Below are 20,348 nucleotides of genomic sequence, written 5' to 3' on the forward strand. Positions count from 1 at the left end.
ATGGTGGTTTGAGTGCTCCTTTTGAAGTTCAGAGGGGAGTTAAGCAAGGATGTGCTTCAGGAATGTTATACTCCCTGGCCATTTAACCTCTACTTCATAAAGTATAACCTTTCTGCTTATGCTGATGATTATATCTGGTGCTGATTATGTTAAAAAATTGGAGATTATTGTTAACCGTTTTAAAAAGAAAAAAGCCCTTTTAATGGATGATTGGAACACTCTAAAAAATGCTGGGTCAAGTCTGTTGGGTAATTTTGTTGGGTTATTTTTATCACATTTTAAACACCTTTGGGTAGTTTTAATTTTCCAGTTGTTGGGTTAAACCTGCTGGGTCGCAATGCTGGGTTGTTTCTGCCCAGCTGGGTTGTTTCACGAGCTTCGCGCCTTGGAGATGTTTAAATTCGCTCCCAAACTTTTGAGAGGACAAAGGGGCAAAGCAGCTGGGTGCAAATGTTTTAAGGTAAGTTTATATAATGTTTTATTTTTTTTATTAATAATTAGTTTGAATTAGCACAATTATAACTTTTTTTCGCAGCAATAATTCTTAAAGTTATATACAGACTAAAATTGCTGATGCAACTTGTACGACAAACAGTCGTTACCTCAGAATCAGATATTGACTCGCATAGTCATTTTAAGGTGAGACGTCAGATTAATACAGTTAATGATTCTGTATCACACGGAACCATGAAATATGTGAATATCTGTGAAAACAGAGGAAAGAGTCGTTTCTGTCACTGACAAGCGAATTGAACAAAGTGAGTCGAGTCCCTCAAAACAAAACAATTGAGTAATATGACTCACTGCTCTTATGTAAAACGCCTGCAATTGTCCATACCGACATGTAAGAGGCATAAAAAGTAGCCTACGTAAAATGTTGTGGGACCGCAGGTCTAAAAGAAACTACCATCTGATTCAAATAAACCGGTTTACCAATTTTGAAACAAAATGATTCCCGGAAATGAATAGACTTTTCAGCACCGCGAAAACTTTCAAAGTGCGTGCGTGCATCAGTGCCGTGGTTTGGACCAGTGAGGTGATTTGATGCATGTGTGGTGCAAACAGTATTTTTTTTTACATACATAAATTCGTTTTTGGTATGTGATGTACAGTAATTTAAAATTTCGTTTTTTTTCTAGTTAGAAAACCATATGGATACTTTTGGGAAAAACTCTTCGAGTGGCAGTTACCTGGTCTTATCGACAAGTTTAACGGTAAGTTCATGTTTATTATACACCTTTGCTGCTTTTTACATATATAATTGACTGCCTTTGATAATCAACTCAACCTCGCGTAACTTAACACATATAAATTTGATCCATGCTATAGTTAAATAGGTAGCTCACAAGGCTGCCAACTTCTGAATTTAGCAATTTATAAGCTTGTGGTTCGATTCCGATCTTGATTCAATGTCGATTAATTTGGATATCAGATGCAGTAGCTACATGTTAATTTTTTTTGAAGTAAAAAATGACTTAAAGGGGCCCTATTATGCCTTTTAATTTTTTCAACTTTAGTTAGTGTGTTATGTTGCTGTTTGAGCATAAAAAAAGATCTGTAAGGTTACAAAGCTCAGTCACTCCAAAGGGAGATAGCCTATTTTATGTAACAGAATTTTAAGGATTGCAATTAATGAAGAAAAGTTGAATCAGTCTTTGGAAAACATTCCACAAGGTGATGTTTGTTGTTTTAAATCTTCGATACAACATAAAAGGCAACCTTAGGTATTTTGTATCATTATTGCATATTTATTTTTTATGTCTGTAGCTTATTGCACTAACTTTAGTATATATTTGTTGTAGCTGGTCCTGTTTCTGAGATGTTATGTCTCTTTTCTGCAGAGAATGGAGGTGACGTTGCTCTTTTGATCCTTCCCCTTCTTCTTGCTGCCACTTTGTACATATTGGTCAGAAGGTATTTTGTCCATCTATTGACGAAGCTAGAAAGGCTTTCATTGATCTTCAACTAGTAAGTATAAAACCGCATACCTGCTATTAAAATTGCATTGTAACCTGACTGGAACTGCCTGTGCATTAAGCAAGGGATACTGTACATCCAGACAGTTGATATTGCAGAATAAACTTCAACAAGGGTAATCAACACAAAGTGGAGGGATCTCGTATCACCCTGAAGGAGTTTATTTTGTGATGAAAACTGACTGGATGTACATTATCTGACTTAACTTTATTACCTCAAAACAATTCCTGTTAAGCAACTTTGATCCTAGACAACAAAACAAGATCAAACAAGACATAATGTAAAGCATTCCACTTATTATATGGCTTTTCGCCAAATAAAAATATTGATTGTTGAAATCATGATGAACTCCATTTCATGATAAACTTTACACAGTTATTGAACTGAATTGAATCAACACTGAACTGACTTCAACTGAATAATGAAACCATTGCCATTGAGACAATCTGTATTGTATTTATTTTCTTTTATAGGTCGGAACGAACATGGTGGAATTTCTATACCGGGCAGAGTCTACAAAACCCGCGTCTAAGAGTCTTCTTCAGAGTCTAAAAAATGTAAATTTCACTGTGTACATGCTGTAAAATACAATTTTGCACATCTGTGAATTTCACTTTAATTTCCTACGAATTAAATGGTTTAAATTACATTGTTCAGAACTAATTTTCTTTCTTTCTTAACTGTATTTGACTTTAACTATACTTATGTAAATTTTTGCATATTTTAAAAATGACTTTAAAATGAATTGTCTGCTGATTTCACTGCGTATTTAAACCGTTAAACATGTTAAACATATAAATATCATTGTTCAGAACTAATCTTCTTTCTTTCTTTAATTTTATTTGACTATTTAATACTTGATGTATTTTTAAATGATTTTGCATTCACTGAATTTAAAATATAATTGTCAATGTCACTGTATTTAAACCGTTAAACATGTAATAGTTTTAGAACTAATCTGACAATATTTAACTACTTTGATGTCAGCAATAAATTATTTTTGCATTTAAATTTAATGTGCAGTTTGTTGTCATTGCTGCCAATTAACACATTTGTGAATGTCAGTTGACAAGCATTAAAAATTATTATTTTAACAGTCTAAACATGTTCTTCATTATTTCTTAATTCATAGTTTTAAAGTAAAGCACAGGTGAAATTATAAGAATAACCCAGCAAAAAACCCAGAATAGCAAATCCATTAATGGTAAAAAAAAAAAAAAAAAAAATACTACATCTTGGGTTTCTCAACAACCCAGCCTGCTGGGTTAAAATGTCACTGGGTTAATTTAACCCAGCATGTGTTCTGTCCAATATTTACCCAGCGCTGGGTTGCCAATTTGGTTGTTTTTAACCCAGCCATTTTTAGAGTGAAATAGAGGACCTCCCAACTTAGCTGGAGGTTTAATCTGGAAGAAAGGTGGATTCAAATACTTTGGATTTTTTTTTAGGCAATGATGATTTTGTTCAAAAGAATTGGGATTGTATTTTAGAAAAAAATCAAAGGACCTTTACAAAAATGGAAATGGCTACTTCCCCAACTGTCTTATGTAGGTCGCAGGCTTATAATCAATAACCTGGTGGGGTCTTCTCTATGGCATAAACTGTGTTGATCTGCCTGTTGGACTTTTACCAAAGCTTCAAGGAGAGATGGTTAACTTTTTCTGGAACAATTTGCACTTGACACCTCACAGTGTTCTTTTTCTGCCAAGAGATGAAGGAGGTCAAGGCTTGTTTAATCTTATCAGCAGAGGAGCAACTTATCGGTTACAGTTCATTCAGCGGTTACTGATGGGACCTCAAAGTCTAGTGTGGAAGCCATTAGCTCAAACCATTCTACGTGAGGTGAATGGAATGGGACTTCATGCTGCACTTTTCTTAATGGATTATACTTTTCTGGATTTGACTGGACTGCCCTCTTTTTATAAAAGTCTTTTTAAAGTGTGGATACTTTTGAAACAACAGTGGACAGAGTCAGATACATCTCTTTTTTTGGTTGCTTGAGGAACCTGTGGTTTTGGGGGGTCACCTTGATGTGTCAGGAGATGGCATGCCAAGGCTAAAATACTTGTGTCAAAGAAATTACTACAATTGAAAGATATTGTTGTCTCAAGCCTAGTGATCCAACGCTGGATACTCTTACAGGTTACGTCCGTGGATCACGGCTGAACGCGTCTTCTCCGCACTCATTTATAAACAAACATTTTTTTTCGCCTATCGTGCGTCTACTCCACACCCGTACCACTAAAAAGACGGATTATATCCAAGACTTAAGCCATAAATTAGTATTAATATTGATAGCATCACTGGTAGCGTCGTTGCTAACTTAACTTACTGTCCATCTGTTAAAATGGCGAATATATCAGATGTAAGTAATCTACCTTTTGGTGCAGGTGAGGACACATTTGAGCTACACGCGGTACAGTCTGAGCTGGAAGCTGTTGAGAAACAGATCCACGACCTTTTAGTGAGACAGGCCGAGCTGATAGATCGGCGGTTAGCTCTTGAAACATCACGCGCCGATGCACACAAATCAGTGATTAACGTTACTAACCCGCTGACTCCGACCTCGTCTACTCCGTGCGTTACTCAGCATCGGTCACGAGCGTCGAGGCCGCGATCAGCTATGGTCTCGTTTACGCCGGCTCCAACATGCCACCACGAAGCCTGGATATTTCCGCAGCGGAAGACGCGAGTCAGGTCTAGACCAAGAAAACTCTCTCCGACCCTCCCGGTTTTCGAGATATCCACACAAAACCGCTTCTCCCCTCTTCGCGAAACAGAACGCGATGCTGTGATCATCGGTGATTCCATCGTTCGACATGTACACGCTACGTTAAATAAAAGTAAGGTGCATAGTCACTGCTTTCCTGGTGCTCGTGTTTCTGAAATCGCTGCTCACGTTCCCGAGATTCTGAACGAGCGCGTCGGAACTGTGGTCCTGCACGCGGGAGGGGCCGACATCAGGCTGCGACAGACAGAGGTTCTGAAGAAAGACTTCAGGAATCTGATCGATACGGTACGCAGCACATCGCCTGATATAACGATCATTGTGTCAGGACCGCTTCCCACGTACCGACTAGGTCATGAAAAGTTTAGTAGATTATTCGCGCTAAATGAATGGTTAATATCATGGTGCAATGAGCAGAAACTGCTCTTTGTAAATAATTGGAATCTGTTTTGGGAGCGTCCTAGGCTTTACCGTGCTGATGGCTTACACCCAAGCAGCTTCGGATCGGATCTTCTGTCAGATAACATCTCCAAAATGTTAAATACCTTTTGACTAGTAACCAAAAGTCCAAATCATAGTCTCTGCTGCACCAAATTAACTGATATAAATAGTGTAGAACATTGCATAGAAACTGTGTCTATTCCTCGTTTAGTGAGATCAAATAATAAATCTACTGCAGGATCTAGAAAAAATCTAATTGTTATTAAACCAGAAAATGTTGCTATTAGTAATCAAAAACAATTTCTAAAGCTAGGTCTTCTAAACATTAGATCACTCACACCTAAGGCAGTTATTGTAAATGAAATAGTCACAGATAATAGCTTCGATGTACTTTGCCTTACTGAAACTTGGCTTAAACCAAATGATTATTTCGGTCTAAATGAGTCTACTCCATCAGGATACTCCTATAAGCACGAACCCCGTCTGATTGGTCGTGGCGGCGGTGTTGCAGCGGTCTATAGAGATATTCTCAATGTTACTCAGAAAACGGGTTATAAGTTTATTTCGTTTGAAATACTTGTACTAAATGTTACGCTCTTAAAAAAATCCATATTATCTCTAGCCTTGGCTACCGTATATAGACCGCCCGGGCCTTACGCTGATTTCCTAAAAGAGTTTGCAGATTTTCTCTCAGATCTATTGGTCAATGTAGATAAAGCATTAATTGTTGGAGATTTTAACATACACGTAGATAATTCAAATGATGCGTTAGGGGCTGCGTTTATAGATTTATTAAATTCATTTGGGGTCAAGCAAAACGTCACCGGACCAACTCATCGTCTTAATCACACACTCAATTTAATTATATCATATGGAACCGATCCAACCGATATAGATATCATTCCACAAAGTGATGATGTCACTGACCATTACTTGGTAACTTGCATATTACGTACTGCTGTAATATGTCATGCGGCGCCACGTTATCGACCAGGCAGAACAATCCTTCCATCCACCATAGATAATTTCTCAAATTGCTTATCTAATCTGTCTCAGCTGCTGCCTGAACCCAAACAAACAGATGAACTAGAAGAACTAACTAGCACTATGAGCACCATTCTCTCTAGAACATTGGATGTTGTTGCACCCATTAGATTAAAAAAGGTCAGAGAGAAAATTAAAGCACCATGGTACAATAATACTACGCATGTTCTAAAGAGAGAAACCCGCAATTTAGAGCGTAAATGGAAACAAACTAATTTAGAGGTCTTTAGAATCGCGTGGAAAGACAGTATGTCACGTTATAAAAAGGCCCTAAAAGCGGCCAGGGCTGAGCACCTCCGCAAACTAATAGAAAACAACCAAAACAATCCTAGGTTTTTATTTAACACCGTGGCTAGACTAACAAATAAACAGACGTCACCCGAACAAAATATCCCGTTACAGTTTAGTAGTAATGATTTCATGAACTTCTTCACTGAGAAAATAGAAAACATCAGAACCACAATTGTAAACGTTCAATCCTCAATCGCACCTTATAATTCAGCCTCAATTATCCCCCCGCAAGAACAATTACAGTGCTTTACAACTATAGAACAAAAAGAGTTAAATAAACTTTATCACTTCATCTAAAACAACAACATGTTTATTAGATCCTATACCAACTAAACTACTGAAGGAAGTGTTACCTGTAGTGGAAGAGCCTCTCCTCAATATTATTAACTCGTCTTTATCTTTAGGTCATGTTCCAAGAACATTTAAACTGGCAGTTATAAAACCTCTCATTAAGAAACCACAATTAGATCATAATAATCTAGCAAATTATAGACCCATTTCAAATCTACCTTTTATGTCTAAAATACTAGAAAAAGTTGTGTCCACTCAACTGGGCTCTTTCTTGCAAGAAAATGATATCTATGAAAAGTTTCAGTCAGGATTCAGACCGCATCATAGCACTGAAACTGCGCTCGTTAAAATCACAAATGATTTACTCTTAGCTTCTGACCAAGGCTGTATCTCAATACTAGTTTTACTTGATCTAAGTGCTGCGTTCGATACTATAGATCATACAATACTCTTAGATCGACTACAAAATTATACTGGTGTTCAAGGACAAGCATTAAGCTGGTTTAGATCATACTTATCAGACCGCTACCATTTTGTCTATTTAAATGGAGAAAAATCGATCATAATTCCAGTAAACTATGGAGTGCCGCAGGGATCTGTGTTGGGCCCTCTGTTATTCTCAATATATATGATACCACTTGGAAATATTATAAGGAAACATGGAATTAGTTTCCATTGTTATGCTGATGACACTCAAATATATATTTCATCACGGCCGGATGAAAACGCTAAATTATCCAAATTGACAGAGTGTGTTAAAGATATAAAAGATTGGATGACGCGTAATTTTCTTTTATTAAATCCAGACAAGACAGAGGTAATACTTATCGGTTCAAAAAACCGCCCACAGAACCTCTCACAATACAACTTTGACATCGTAGGATGTCCTGTTACTTTATCCTCTACAGTAAAAGACCTGGGTGTTATACTCGATTGTAACCTGTCTTTTGAAAATCATATTTCGTATGTTACAAAAACAGCCTTTTTCCACCTTAGAAACATTGCTAAGCTACGTAATATGCTATCAGTTTCTGATGCAGAAAAGTTAGTTCATGCATTCATGACCTCGAGACTAGATTACTGTAATGCTTTATTAGCCGGTTGTCCTGCATCCTCAATAAACAAGCTACAGTTAGTCCAAAATGCCGCTGCTAGAGTTCTTACTAGATCAAGAAAATATGATCATATAACACCGATTTTATCATCACTACATTGGCTACCTATAAAGTTCCGTATTAATTATAAGGTATTGCTACTGACTTATAAAGCCCTAAACGGCTTAGCTCCAGTCTATTTAACGGATCTTCTATCACCCTATAATCCATCGCGCTCTTTAAGATCAATAAATTCAAGGCTTTTGGTCATACCTAGGATATCCAGATCAACCAAAGGAGGGAGAGCATTTTCACATTTGGCTCCAAAACTCTGGAATAGTCTTCCTGATACTGTTCGTTGCTCGGACTCACTCTCCCAGTTTAAAACTAGATTAAAGACGCATCTTTTCAGCCAGGCATTCATATAATATTGTTAATCTCACAGTTTCAAACTACAATCCGGCCTCTAGTTCATAAATGCCAGAGGAGAACTGGCCCCCGACTGAGCCTGGGTTCTCCCAAGGTTTTTTTCTTTTCTCCATTAGGTCACCTGATGGAGTTTTAGGACACCATTAGGTCACTTGATGGAGTTTTTCGGTTCCTTGCCACTGTTGCCTTTGGCTTGCTCAGTTGGGGATATTTTGGGGATATTTAATTTTATTCTATCAATCAATAAATTCCACTAGAAACAAACTTTGTTGTATTATTTTATTTTAATACTGTGAAGCTGCTTTGATACAATCTGTATTGTGAAAAGCGCTATACAAATATACTTGATTTGATTTGATTTGATTTGACTATAGCCCTATTCGGACGGGACTAGTTTAACATGGAGAGATGGGGTAAAGTAATAAATACCAGAGCTTCTCTGTGATTTTAGTCCCGTCCGAATGTGCCATCTCAGTAATCATTACAGACAATGTCAGTAAAGATTACGGCGACTTTTACCTTCAGTAAAAAGGTCTGGAAAAATTACCTCAGGTAATACTAATCCCGTGCGAATAGACCCGAATATGTACGTGAATATTCCGTAATTTCCATAATTGCGTTTTTTCAAGCATGGAGGCGCTTGAAGAAGCATTCAGTTGTGTTCTAGACACTGGGACAAGTCTGTGGCAAAACTCAAGTGTTTTCCACACACCATTCAGATCAGAAAGAAGATCAAAAGCACTTGTTAGAGGCACAAAACATCTTTTAGCGTTAGGTAAGTGCCTATTACCAACACAATAATCGGAAGTTAATTAATACATTGTTCGACTGGACATAACTGTTTTATATATATAAATATAGGTTATGTGTATGCGCACGTGATATCAGGAAGCAACGTAATACGCAAATGACGACAGAAGGGTGACGGCGATGCGCAAATCGAGTTACCCCTCCCACTTCTGCTAGTTTTACTGAGATATCTTATATCGTGTGAATTGGCCATTAATATTACAGACGTCCTGTGGTAAAATTACTCCATCTACCCTTGTAAAGTTAATCCCGTCTGAATAGGGCTAAAGCAGGACCTGGACTAAAAAACGCAGAAAATGTTGCTGCACATCTGGTGATAAGATCAGTGAGATTTGCTAGAAAGTTTCTGGACAAACTGGATGAAAAAAACTCTACTTGAGAGATACAGTATGGGTGATATTTCCCCTGATGCAAATTACTTTTTCCCAGACATCAGAATTATACCTGATCTTGAAAAATCCACTTAAAATAGTCCACTGTTGTGTTTAAATAAAAATGAAAATATTGATTGTTGTACAGTTAAAGGAAAGTTTATAGAAAGTATACAAATGCATTGATTAATTAATAAATAATTAATAAACATGCGTTAAAAGACAGAGCTGACAAAGTGCGGAGAAACAAATTAGGAGTGGTAGAGGAAATTAAACCAGAGTGAAAAGTACTATACAAATCACCATTGAATAAAAGGGCAGGATAATTTTGTATGGTGCAATAGCTGTTAAAGGTTTTTTTTTTTGACGGAAATGAATCCCACTATAAATGATAATTGTCGTTTCTGTTCCGAGAGAGAATATTATATTGTTTTATGAATTGTGACAGACTTTCTCCACTCTTTAATCTCTTAGACTTTTTATTTTCTTTATTAGGGATAATTTCTTTTTTTTTCTTTTTTTTTATCAATTTTTTGTACAGGGTTTTAAGTGTAGCAATGTACAGAAATATTGATGTCAATTAATGAACTTTATTGTTGGTCAAGCCAAACTGGCGATTTATATTTCCTGAAGAAATAAAATACAACAGAGAAATGTACAGCATATTGTATCAGTTTTTAAGAATATGTTCAAATCAAGAATTATTACAAACTGATGAATGCAATCAATGTTTTTAAGACTGAATGGTGTTGTGAAGTCGATATGTGTTCTGTACTTAATGAGGTTTTTTTTTAATTTTTTTTATGAAGGTAGTTTAAATTATGCAGTGTGTTGTTGTTGTTGTTTTTTTGGGGGGGGGTGGGGGATAATTGTTTAATAACGTTTGTAAAGCTCAAAAAATCTCTCTCTCTCTCACTCACACACACACACACACACACACACACACACACAAAGGATGAGCTATAGAGGCATATTATCAAATTAGGATTTACAGGTACAAATTGCAGCTTTATGTGCCACTTATGCAAATGCATCTACCTAGATTGGAGTCAAGACCTTTCTCACCTAAACTGCCGGTAAATTGCCTTTTAAATTAAAAATCAGCTTCAAGTTGCTTTCTCCTCTCTTTCACCGGGGCAGATGTGACATATTTAGCACCACATTTTAACGTCATTAAAACATGTGTTCCGCAGTCCTCGGTTGAGGTTGTGAGGCAGCACTGAAGGGCAGTGTTAAAATGAATCACTGTCAGATGATATATGGTATAATATGTAGGTCACACTTAATGCTGCTTTTTATAAGTGGCTTTTACAATATGGTCAATATTCAGAATGAAAAAGTGTCTGTCTGTCACACCCACAAATGTGACTGACTCTTATGTGTCTGTGGAAATTTGTCTGGGATGATTTAACAGCCACTAAATTAATAATTCACTGAAGAAAATGTCAGGAGATTTTTAGTGCAATTTTTTATTTTGCTGGTGCAATGCTGGGCAGTGGGTCGTTCAGGACGTTGATATGGGGTTGCTATGGCATTCTGGGTGGTTTTGAGTGAGCTACTATCGGGTTTTGGGTGGTTTTCTTGTTTTGAATTCCTCGCTCTAAAAAATCTTGTTATTTTTTTCTACCCAAATCCTGGGTTGAGCATTTTGGGTAATTTTTGGGGGTTATTTTTTCAGTATTTAGATAGTTTTTGTGTTACCCAGCTCCTGGGTCAGACTTAACAACCCAGTGTTTGGGTAGTTTTATTGTGTTACCCATGATCTTGGGTCAGACATAACAACCAAGGGATTGAATTATTTATTGCAGGATTTTTGCGTCCTCTTCAGGAGAGAGCAGTCAAAATGGTGCATGTCTTCGGTAAAATACAGGTTTGTGTACATTTTATCTATAAATTCGGTATTGTGCTGTATATCGTTTAATTTTATGCAAAGCAACATACAGGGGTGCAAAGTGAGTCACTTAAACGAGTGTCGTGTCAATCTTTTCACGTGATGGAAACGCCTGATGCCTTGCATAACATTTTATGATTTTATTCAAAAAGATACAGAATATAAATACGTATGATGTTAAAATATGTTTTCAGAAATGTACATTGATTGTTTATGGACAGGTTTTGGAGCCTGTCGCCGCATATTTCGACTATGAGTGAAACGCAGGGTGGCGGTCTGGTTAGAAGTTCACCCGCTGAACATGACACAAGCTCCGGCACGAGATCCAGCACCGTTACAGTGGAAATGGGACAAAAGAGACTGGTCTATTACACTTGAATTACCTATAAATGTTTAATTTTTACTTCTAATATTTGTTAAACGATCTTAAAAGTTGGCAATATGTATTAAAAATTATATAAAATATACTGTAAAATAACAGAAAATAAAGGAATTATCATGCAAGCCAGTGGTGAGCAAGCGAGTATTCTAAAAAAGTTTTCCGTAATCCGTAGACATTAATTAATGTATGAAGTAAAAAAAAAAAAAAAAAAAAAAACGGATTATAGTAAAAATGAATCAAATGCTGGGTTAAATCAACCCATTATGCTGAGTTGAATAAACAACTCAATTTTCTGGGTAAAATTAACCCAACATGTGTTCTGTTATATTTACCCAGCCCAAATTGGGTTGTTTTTAACCCAGTGTTTTTTGCTCCTTCAATGTAAGTTAACGAGCAAAAATGTGATCACCTTAAGTAGCCTCGTTGTTTTCTGTCTTGCGGTTTGTATTTCCACAGCAGGAGAGCTCTTACAGATTTATGAATTAACTGCTCGTTTTTAAACCTTCCCGGTCTACTAACATTTGTTATGACTTTTGACTTCCAACATAACAATGCTCATGATAACTTGTATTACCTCAACAATAAATAAATCCACTTCACCAGCTAATTACTCTTCGACAGCGATGCCATATAATTATACAGACCTACCGCAAAAACAGAAGTTAAAACACAAAATTCTAAAGATGGCTGCGCGCTAGTTTCTCTGGCGTATAAGGTCTTTAAGCTGCAAAATTTGAGGTCTCACTCAAGTCCATAGCACAATTGGTGCAGGATGAGTTATGTAATGAGGTTTAAAACTTATCAGGGGGATTTGGGGTTTGGAGCAACAGTAATATTTAAGCTAGCCTTTCCTACAAATAATTTTAGTTTTATTCTAAAATGTATTTGTCTGTTCTAAAACCCAACCCATAGAGCTGCAGTAAGCCACTTTAGTCAGAGTAATTACTGTTTAAATTCAGGGCAAGTCTAATAGAGAGAACCTGCACCTAATTATCAGGAATAATTGTCAAAATAATAAGCACCAGCAAAGCTGAGTATTTAGTGTCACTCATGTTAAAAAGATTTATTTAGGCTGATTGAGATGGAAATGTGTGTGGGTCAGATAAACAAAAACCTAAATGAATTTGACTCGTCTTGTGCTAGAATAAACTCACTTTGAATGGTGAGTGTCAGACAGCGTGAGTGGTTGACGCTACTGTTTATGGTCAATTATGTATTCATTACTTCCCATTAGAGGAGGGATTTTCAGCACAATCCTATTATTGGATACAATGGTACCTTTGTTTTGTTTGTAATGATGAGACAGCTAGCCAACATGAGTCAAAAGGAGTGTGTTTGTCTTGTTCTCTAAATCTATAACCCTCCTTTTTACTACAGAGACACTACAGAGTCATCTCCGTGACAAGGAGACAGAATACAGAAAACTCCACAGGCCTCATTAAAATGACAATTGATGATCAAATGCTTCTCTCTATTGCCCTCGCAGTGAAATCTTTCATGTACCGCAATCTGGATCACCTCAATACATCAGACCAAAAGCACCACAACAAAATAAGCGGCATCTTAATAGCAGTAAATAGGATGCTATGCTGTGCTCAAATGATTTAATAATCCTTTAATAGCTTTCCAAGGTTGCTACGTAAGCAAATTACATCTTCAGTGATAGTTATTTATTCTCATTAATTGCATAAGCATACATAATTTATTACTGTATATAATTTTCTTGTCTGCCGTCTATTTCCCAAATCTTCACCCAACATCAAAGTTACAGTAACTGCAAATGAAGAACAGGTTATGGTGCGTTAAGCAGACTTAAAGAAGTATCGATACTGCTGAACTTGTAAAGTCCTAGACCTGGAGGGCCACCTTCCAGCAGAGTTTAGCTCTAGCCCTAACTAAACACACCTAAACCAGCTAATCAATTCAGTGCCATAGCGCAACTCTGTATTTATCTGTATAGTATCTGCGTGACACACTCTGTGCTTCAAGAGTGTTATCAATTAAAAGGGGAGTGGTCACAGGAGATGCTTCTTATTCTCAAGTGGAAACAGCCATTTGTCTCAGTTGACCACTTGTGATTGGATCACTGAAACTTATCACTTATCACTGATCTTAATTCCAGACGGAAACAGGGTTTCTATCTCGCTCGCTTGGTTTCCAATATTATTGTATGTATTTTGGGGGCGTCAGGGTGTTGTGTTCAATATGCAGGAAACTCCTGGAACTTCCAAGAGAGGTGAGATTGTCTCAAGTGAGAAAATCAAATGAAAAACGATCTGATGAGAAGTCAATGAAAGAACCATCAGTTTAGTCTCAAATAGCTGATGAACTGAAGAGGCGGTAATGTGTTGCCTTGCAAAGAGTTCAAGAGCTGAATAGACCTAAATAAGACCTGGTCTGAAAGCACTAAAGATGAAAGAGAAGATGACACATTCAACTGTTAAAGCTCTTTTGAAATGAACTGAGGGACATACCTCTACCTCTTTATTACCCACAGAACAGACTGGCCATTGTCAAATAGGTATGACACCTATATGATTCAGATCAAATGAATCTTGTCAAAGGGTCAACAACATCTTGTCAAAGATTATTGCCTGCAATTACCTGTAATTGAACAGAAAGTGTACATTGCTTGCACTACTGAAGAAGCTGATAAATTGTCAATCACTGAGAGTAATGAATTCATAGGAAATTGGTATCTTCTTGAGGCAATGCAAGCGAAGCAACTGGAAAATGTCAGCAAAAGCAATTTATTGGTGGCTGAAACTTCTACATCCATGGCAAGGAGCAGAGAAGACACATCTGGGATCAAGTATAGATCCAAGGTAGTCATATTATTAAGTTATTTATGTACAGTAAGTGACACCAACAGTGGTGACAGCAGTGCTGGGAAAAGTTGATCTGTGATGATGCGCAAGAAGTCTCAGAATGAATCAGGTGTTACACGGCTTGGGGGGACTCTTCTGTATATAAGATTCCTACATTTCAACCTATTCATGACTAGAAAGTAACGTTTCCCCTGTCATTATTGTAGCATTATTGCAGCTGACATCAAGGCATTATTTTAGTTTCAGGACCTCCACTAAATAGTGTGCTTCTGTCGTTGAAGTGCAACACAGTCCAGTGTGTTTAATTGTTTTCATTTTGTTTATAGATATTTCTGGAGGTCTTCTACTGTGGTTCTTCTTGGTTCTTCTGTGGTTCTACTTGGGTTCTTTCTCTCTTTCAGGATTGTCTCTTGTGTTCTTAGAGTGATTTTCGGATACCTGCTCCAGGGTAGAGTACCACCAGTCCAGAATGTTCTACATTTGTAATCAGGGTATCAAGGTATCTATCCAAGTCTTTAGCAATGCTTTAATAGCCTTTACCAGAAGTGTGCATCTCCGTAATGTGTTTTTAAGGTCCTGTGAAAGCTTTTGGGAGAGGCATGGTTCACACCGACATTCTTCAGAAGAACAGATTTGTAACAGCAACCCTTACTTCCCCCTAATCTCCCTAATTGATTTCAAATATCTTTGAGAGTTGTTGCAACACAGAGGTTGACTTACTTTTTCCAGCCTGCCCTGTCAATGATCACTCAATATATTCAGTAATATTCTGAAAAGTCAAATTTTGTCTTAGATTAGACCACATTTTATGAGTAAGCAATGCATAAATATATGGAAGCTTATTGGTAGTGACACTCAATTTGAAATATGTAAAATGGCAATGTATTTTCCATACCAAACGTTTGGAGGAAAATGCCAATTATATGTTATTTAAATTGTATGTTAAAACTAGTATAGGAAATAGAAAATGTAAATTATGTTATTGAATTTGAATTAGCATTTTGCTCCAAACGTTACACATTTGGTATGGAACATGTAAATGTAAATACAGAAATACATTGTCATTTTAAATGTTTCAAATGTAATATTGCTACCCATAAGCTTCCACAAATTTCACAAAAAGGAATCACAAATTTATTCTTGCCACTATACCTTTGAATCTTTTTTAGTTCCATCAAAACATTATTTTTGCTAATGCATATGCTAAGATCTGATGGGATGGTCAACAATGTAATATCCAGTGGTAATAGTCTTAAAAGACACTGTCTTCTCTCAACATGACAGGATATTTGGAATAAAACAGTTTCTCCAAACCTTTTCCCATTTATTCTCCAACATACATACATACATGCATGTATACATGAGTTCCTAATGAGCATTTATTGGGCAGATGGGATCACTCACCCCTCTGAAGTTACTGGAGGCCTGGAAGTAGATGATATAATTCTTGCTGGGGTCAAGAGGTGTGTTCCAGTAGCCATTGTAGGTGTGGTTGTCCCCCACGGTGAAGGGCGTAGCCTCGGGCAAGCTGCTGGGTGGGAGTTCAGCGGTGTAGTAATGAGGCGGTGCACCACTTGCCCCTCCTCCTCCCCCTGGAGTCTCCCCATGGGAGGAAGGAGCAGGGAAACACTCCATGTGACCCAACTCCCTCCGCCTCACCTGTCTGGAGCTGTCCTCCTCCACCACAACCACATGATAGGTGCTGTAGAGGAAGATATAACGGTCTTTAAACTCTGAACTGTTCTGGAGTGTACTAAACTGTATTTGCAGTCCATGATAGAATCATGGCCTCAGGTGCTTAATGAAACAATAGCTTAATAAACCAAAAATAGCCTATACAGTATAAAAAGCCTCATACAACAATATATTTGCCACATGATTTTAAAAATTCAAAACCAAGCAAAAAAATATAGAAAGCAATTTAGTTTGCCATGAAAGTAGTTTAGTTTCTGTGCAATTAGCTCATAATTCAACTGTTGAATAGTCATAACATGATGAAAAAAACAAAACAACAACCTTGTTTTATTGGGGATAATATACATTTAATCTTTGGACAACTGGATTATTGTCATTGAACAAGTCTACTAACAGTCTTGTCAACTGAAGATATATATTTATAGCAAATATTGTGGAAAAACAAACAAACACATTTTTCATATTATATCGAATTTATTACCTAACAGGTGCTCCTCTCCCCAAGGCTGGACGCAGTAGGACTGTTATGGTGCTCTCAGATTCACTCAGTGGAGATGGGACGTCTTCATAATCAAATGCAGGCGCTGAGGGGGAAAGAAAGAGCAAACAGTATCTGATCTGTCTCAGATGTGAGTAAGAAATCTTTTTTTTTTTTTTTTTGTGCCAACATAAACACCGCCTGAGTGACTTGAGATCTGGACCAGTGAACAAATCATTATTTTGTGCTGGTCCATGAAATTCCACTGAATGATTTGACTCTATGATTCAGTTGCAGTGTTTCTCAGTTAACAGTTAACAACTGCAGGGGAGGATTATCAGTAAACAAAGACTTAAAATACAAATTTATAATTAAGTAAGGATGAGTAAATAACAACATAATTTTTATATTTGATCTATGAAAAAAAAACAAAAAAATAAAAAAAAAACCGACACACTCCCACACACCTAGCAACTCGAACACACAGAAAAATCTTTCAAATAAGTCTTGGTTTTCCACTGACTTAAATCACTTGCTCCACAGAGAACAAAAACCCGCCCTAGACAGAGCACACTACATGAGGGCTATGAAACACAGTAATGGAGGAGGATGAGAGCGATCCACAGTCCTTTATAAAGTCTCTTGAGCGGTGAGCGCAGAACAGACCTCCTGCTCCCATTCCCGCTTATTATTGGAAGTCAATTAGTGTGCTAGTGAACAGGTCAATGTCTCAGCCTTCAGCATACTAAAACAAGCAGAAAATCTAGAGTACAAAGAATGAGAGCTGCCATCACAGTGCTAGTGTTAGATCTGTTTTATATATTATACTGTTTAATCACAGTACACTAAGACAATTGTTTTGTATTACAAGTTTTCTAAAATGTTATGTGTAAATATGTAAATGCTGCATAACTAAATTTCCAGAACAGAAATTGGAAATTGGATTAAGTCATGTTCAAAATTCTTTCATTTTGTTGACATCTTAGAGTTAAAGGGGATTTTGGATATCTCTTCTCGTCATTCAATTAATCAGAAAATACTGTGAACAGTGAGAAACACACACGCACGCACACACACACACACACACACACACACACACACACACATACACACGCACGCACGCACGCACGCACACGCACACACAGGCACGCACGCGCATGCACGCACGCACACACACACACACACACACATATCTCTCAATGTTTTAGGAATAAAATGCTATACAAATCAGTTGAATAATATATGAACAATCTCCTTTGTAAAAATATGGATAGGATTAAAATTGGAAAGTTTGTTTTTTTAGTGCTACTGAATTGGAGATTACTGGCTCAGTGCATACATCTTCAGACACAAATAGATGAAGTGTATATCATAAACACTTAAATGTGTATTTTAGATATTTTCTTTCCACTAGTCTGAAAGAAGACATTTATTTATTTATTTATTTATTTGTTTGTTTGTTTGTTTGTTTGACTGTTTGTCTGTCTTTTTGGAGCTTGATAGCCTATGGTAATAAATGAGCAGCTCCAAGATGTTAGGAGTGACGCGAATAAATCATGTCCGTATGAACTATACCTTTCATGAGGCTTTTTAAAGAGGATTGTACAATTGATGCTCATTGTTTGGTCATAACTACCAAAGGAGTGTAGACTAATCAGCTTCTCGTTAATTTTCAGTTTATTGAGCTACCAAATGTAAAGCCAGAGACTTTCACCACAGGTCTGTAATTTTATTGGTGAAAAAAAAGTTTTCTTCAAAGGGTCTACCATTTTCCCCTCAGTTTACACTGTTCTCCCCTCACTTTGTCGATTTAAGCCTGGGTAAACCTTGGTATCAATATTTCTGCTGTTCAGAGAGTCCATCTTGCCAAAAGAGTAGCTTTTGCCTAGCTTAGATTACATATAAATGAAGTCCAATCCTGAACCAATTAAAAGGCCCTTGCAGGCATCTCACATTCATTCCAGCGATAAAACCAAAACCCATCTAGCTTCTAGTGGAGAAATTATAATTAAGTACTTCAGATTCAGAGAGACACAGCTAAAAGTTGTAGGTTTGCTGACATGGCTCATATCCCCATAAATTCCTTGTGGCAATGCATATTTCCTCACCTGAGATATTGGTGGTGATTTCAGTTAGGGCGGTCTGGCCAAATCCCTTAGCGGTGCGGGCGCGAACAGACACCAGGTATGTGGTGCCAGGGTGAAGCCCGGAGAACATGTGATATGTCTCGTTCTTTAGTTTGGAGACAGTGCGCCGTGGGCCAGGAACGTTGATGCTGGGATCGGATGATTCGATGCTCTGGTAGCTGATCTAAAAACCAATAACAGACAGTGAATTCAGTGGAAATTATGTAATACCTTATGGTGGAGGAACAGTGTTGATGAATCCCTGTGATGCAGTCTTATAGTCTGACTGCAGATACTACTGTATGCTTCACTTGATCCACAGCAAAACCAATTATCTTTCCTTATTTTCTTTTTTGAAAGCACACTTTAAGCTACAAAGATTGTTTCATGCAAGAAACTGTTGTCAATATAACAAAATCGGTAGCATTCATGGAATGTTAAGGGTATGGAGGTATAAAGCAAGTAATTTCAAGCCCTAAACATCTATGTGCATTCAGACATAATATTTCTAGACTCATTTACTCCCCAGTGAGATCTTGCTGCTCCATTTTCGTTCATGCAAGAGGACTCACAATGTATAAACCATTTAATATATTTCATATAAAATGCAACACAGCAGGTATGTTTTCATCCAGAGTTTCCAATTGAGTCAAGACATTATTTTGGTAAATTCATATGGTCCTAATGACAATGATTCAAAGAATAATCTGTTTCTAACCCTGTCCCCAGTGTATGGTGACATACTGTAATGAGAAGACATTTTAACTTCAGTAGACCCACAACTAGATCTATCCTACCCATCTCATTAAAAGTAAAAAAAATAAAAAAAAATAATAACCATTCAAGTCTAGTCTGATTTGATATTTGCAGAGATACATGTATTATTGAATAGATTATGTCTTTATGTCTGATCTTTTGTATTTTTCCATTGTAGTCATCACACAGGGTCATCTTTTTTTGTTCAATTAAATCAATTCATATTTGATGGGAGGCTTTCAAAGCTTATCTAAAATGACTAATGGTTACACAAGCAAGATACTTAACAAATTCTACAATGACATGTCTGTTTTTTTGTGTGTTTTTTTTAAGATACATACATTGAAAAAATATGAATAGAAATGTACTTTTTTAGACTACTTAAAGGTGCCATAGAATGTGAAATTGAATTTATCTTGGCATAGTTAAATAACAAGAGTTCAGTACATGGACATGACATACAGTGAGTCTCAAACACCATAGTTTTCTCTTTCTTATTTAAATCTCGTTTTTGAAAAACACCCCTGAAAAACGGGCGAATCTCCACATAACACCAACTGTGACGAAACCGATGGGATCATTAATATGTACGCCTCTAAAAATTTGCATATGCCAGCCCATGCTCAGTGCCAGGCGGAACTGCACAGCCGAATCATCAGAAGTTCTGCAGGTGAAGAAACAAGCAGGAGGAGGATCATAGGGAAAATGGCAGATCT

General features: G+C 37.0%; 1 protein-coding gene across 3 annotated transcripts in view; it reads right to left on the reverse strand.

The window, feature by feature from the left end:
* The window catches only part of ptprua (protein tyrosine phosphatase receptor type Ua), a 339,059-nt gene that overhangs the window by 69,797 nt on the left and 248,914 nt on the right, over positions 1–20,348 (reverse strand). For all 3 annotated transcript variants that reach the window (XM_084132054.1, XM_084132053.1, XM_084132052.1), the window contains exons 10-12: positions 18,859–19,060; positions 16,754–16,856; positions 15,982–16,279 (exon numbers count right to left, since the gene is read on the reverse strand). In XM_084132054.1, coding sequence (XP_083988180.1) covers positions 15,982–16,279; positions 16,754–16,856; positions 18,859–19,060 — 603 coding nt within the window. The remainder of the gene's footprint in view (positions 1–15,981; positions 16,280–16,753; positions 16,857–18,858; positions 19,061–20,348) is intronic.

Source organism: Abramis brama, assembly GCF_963993115.1.
Source record: "Abramis brama genome assembly, chromosome: 12".
Lineage (NCBI taxonomy): Eukaryota > Metazoa > Chordata > Actinopteri > Cypriniformes > Leuciscidae > Abramis > Abramis brama.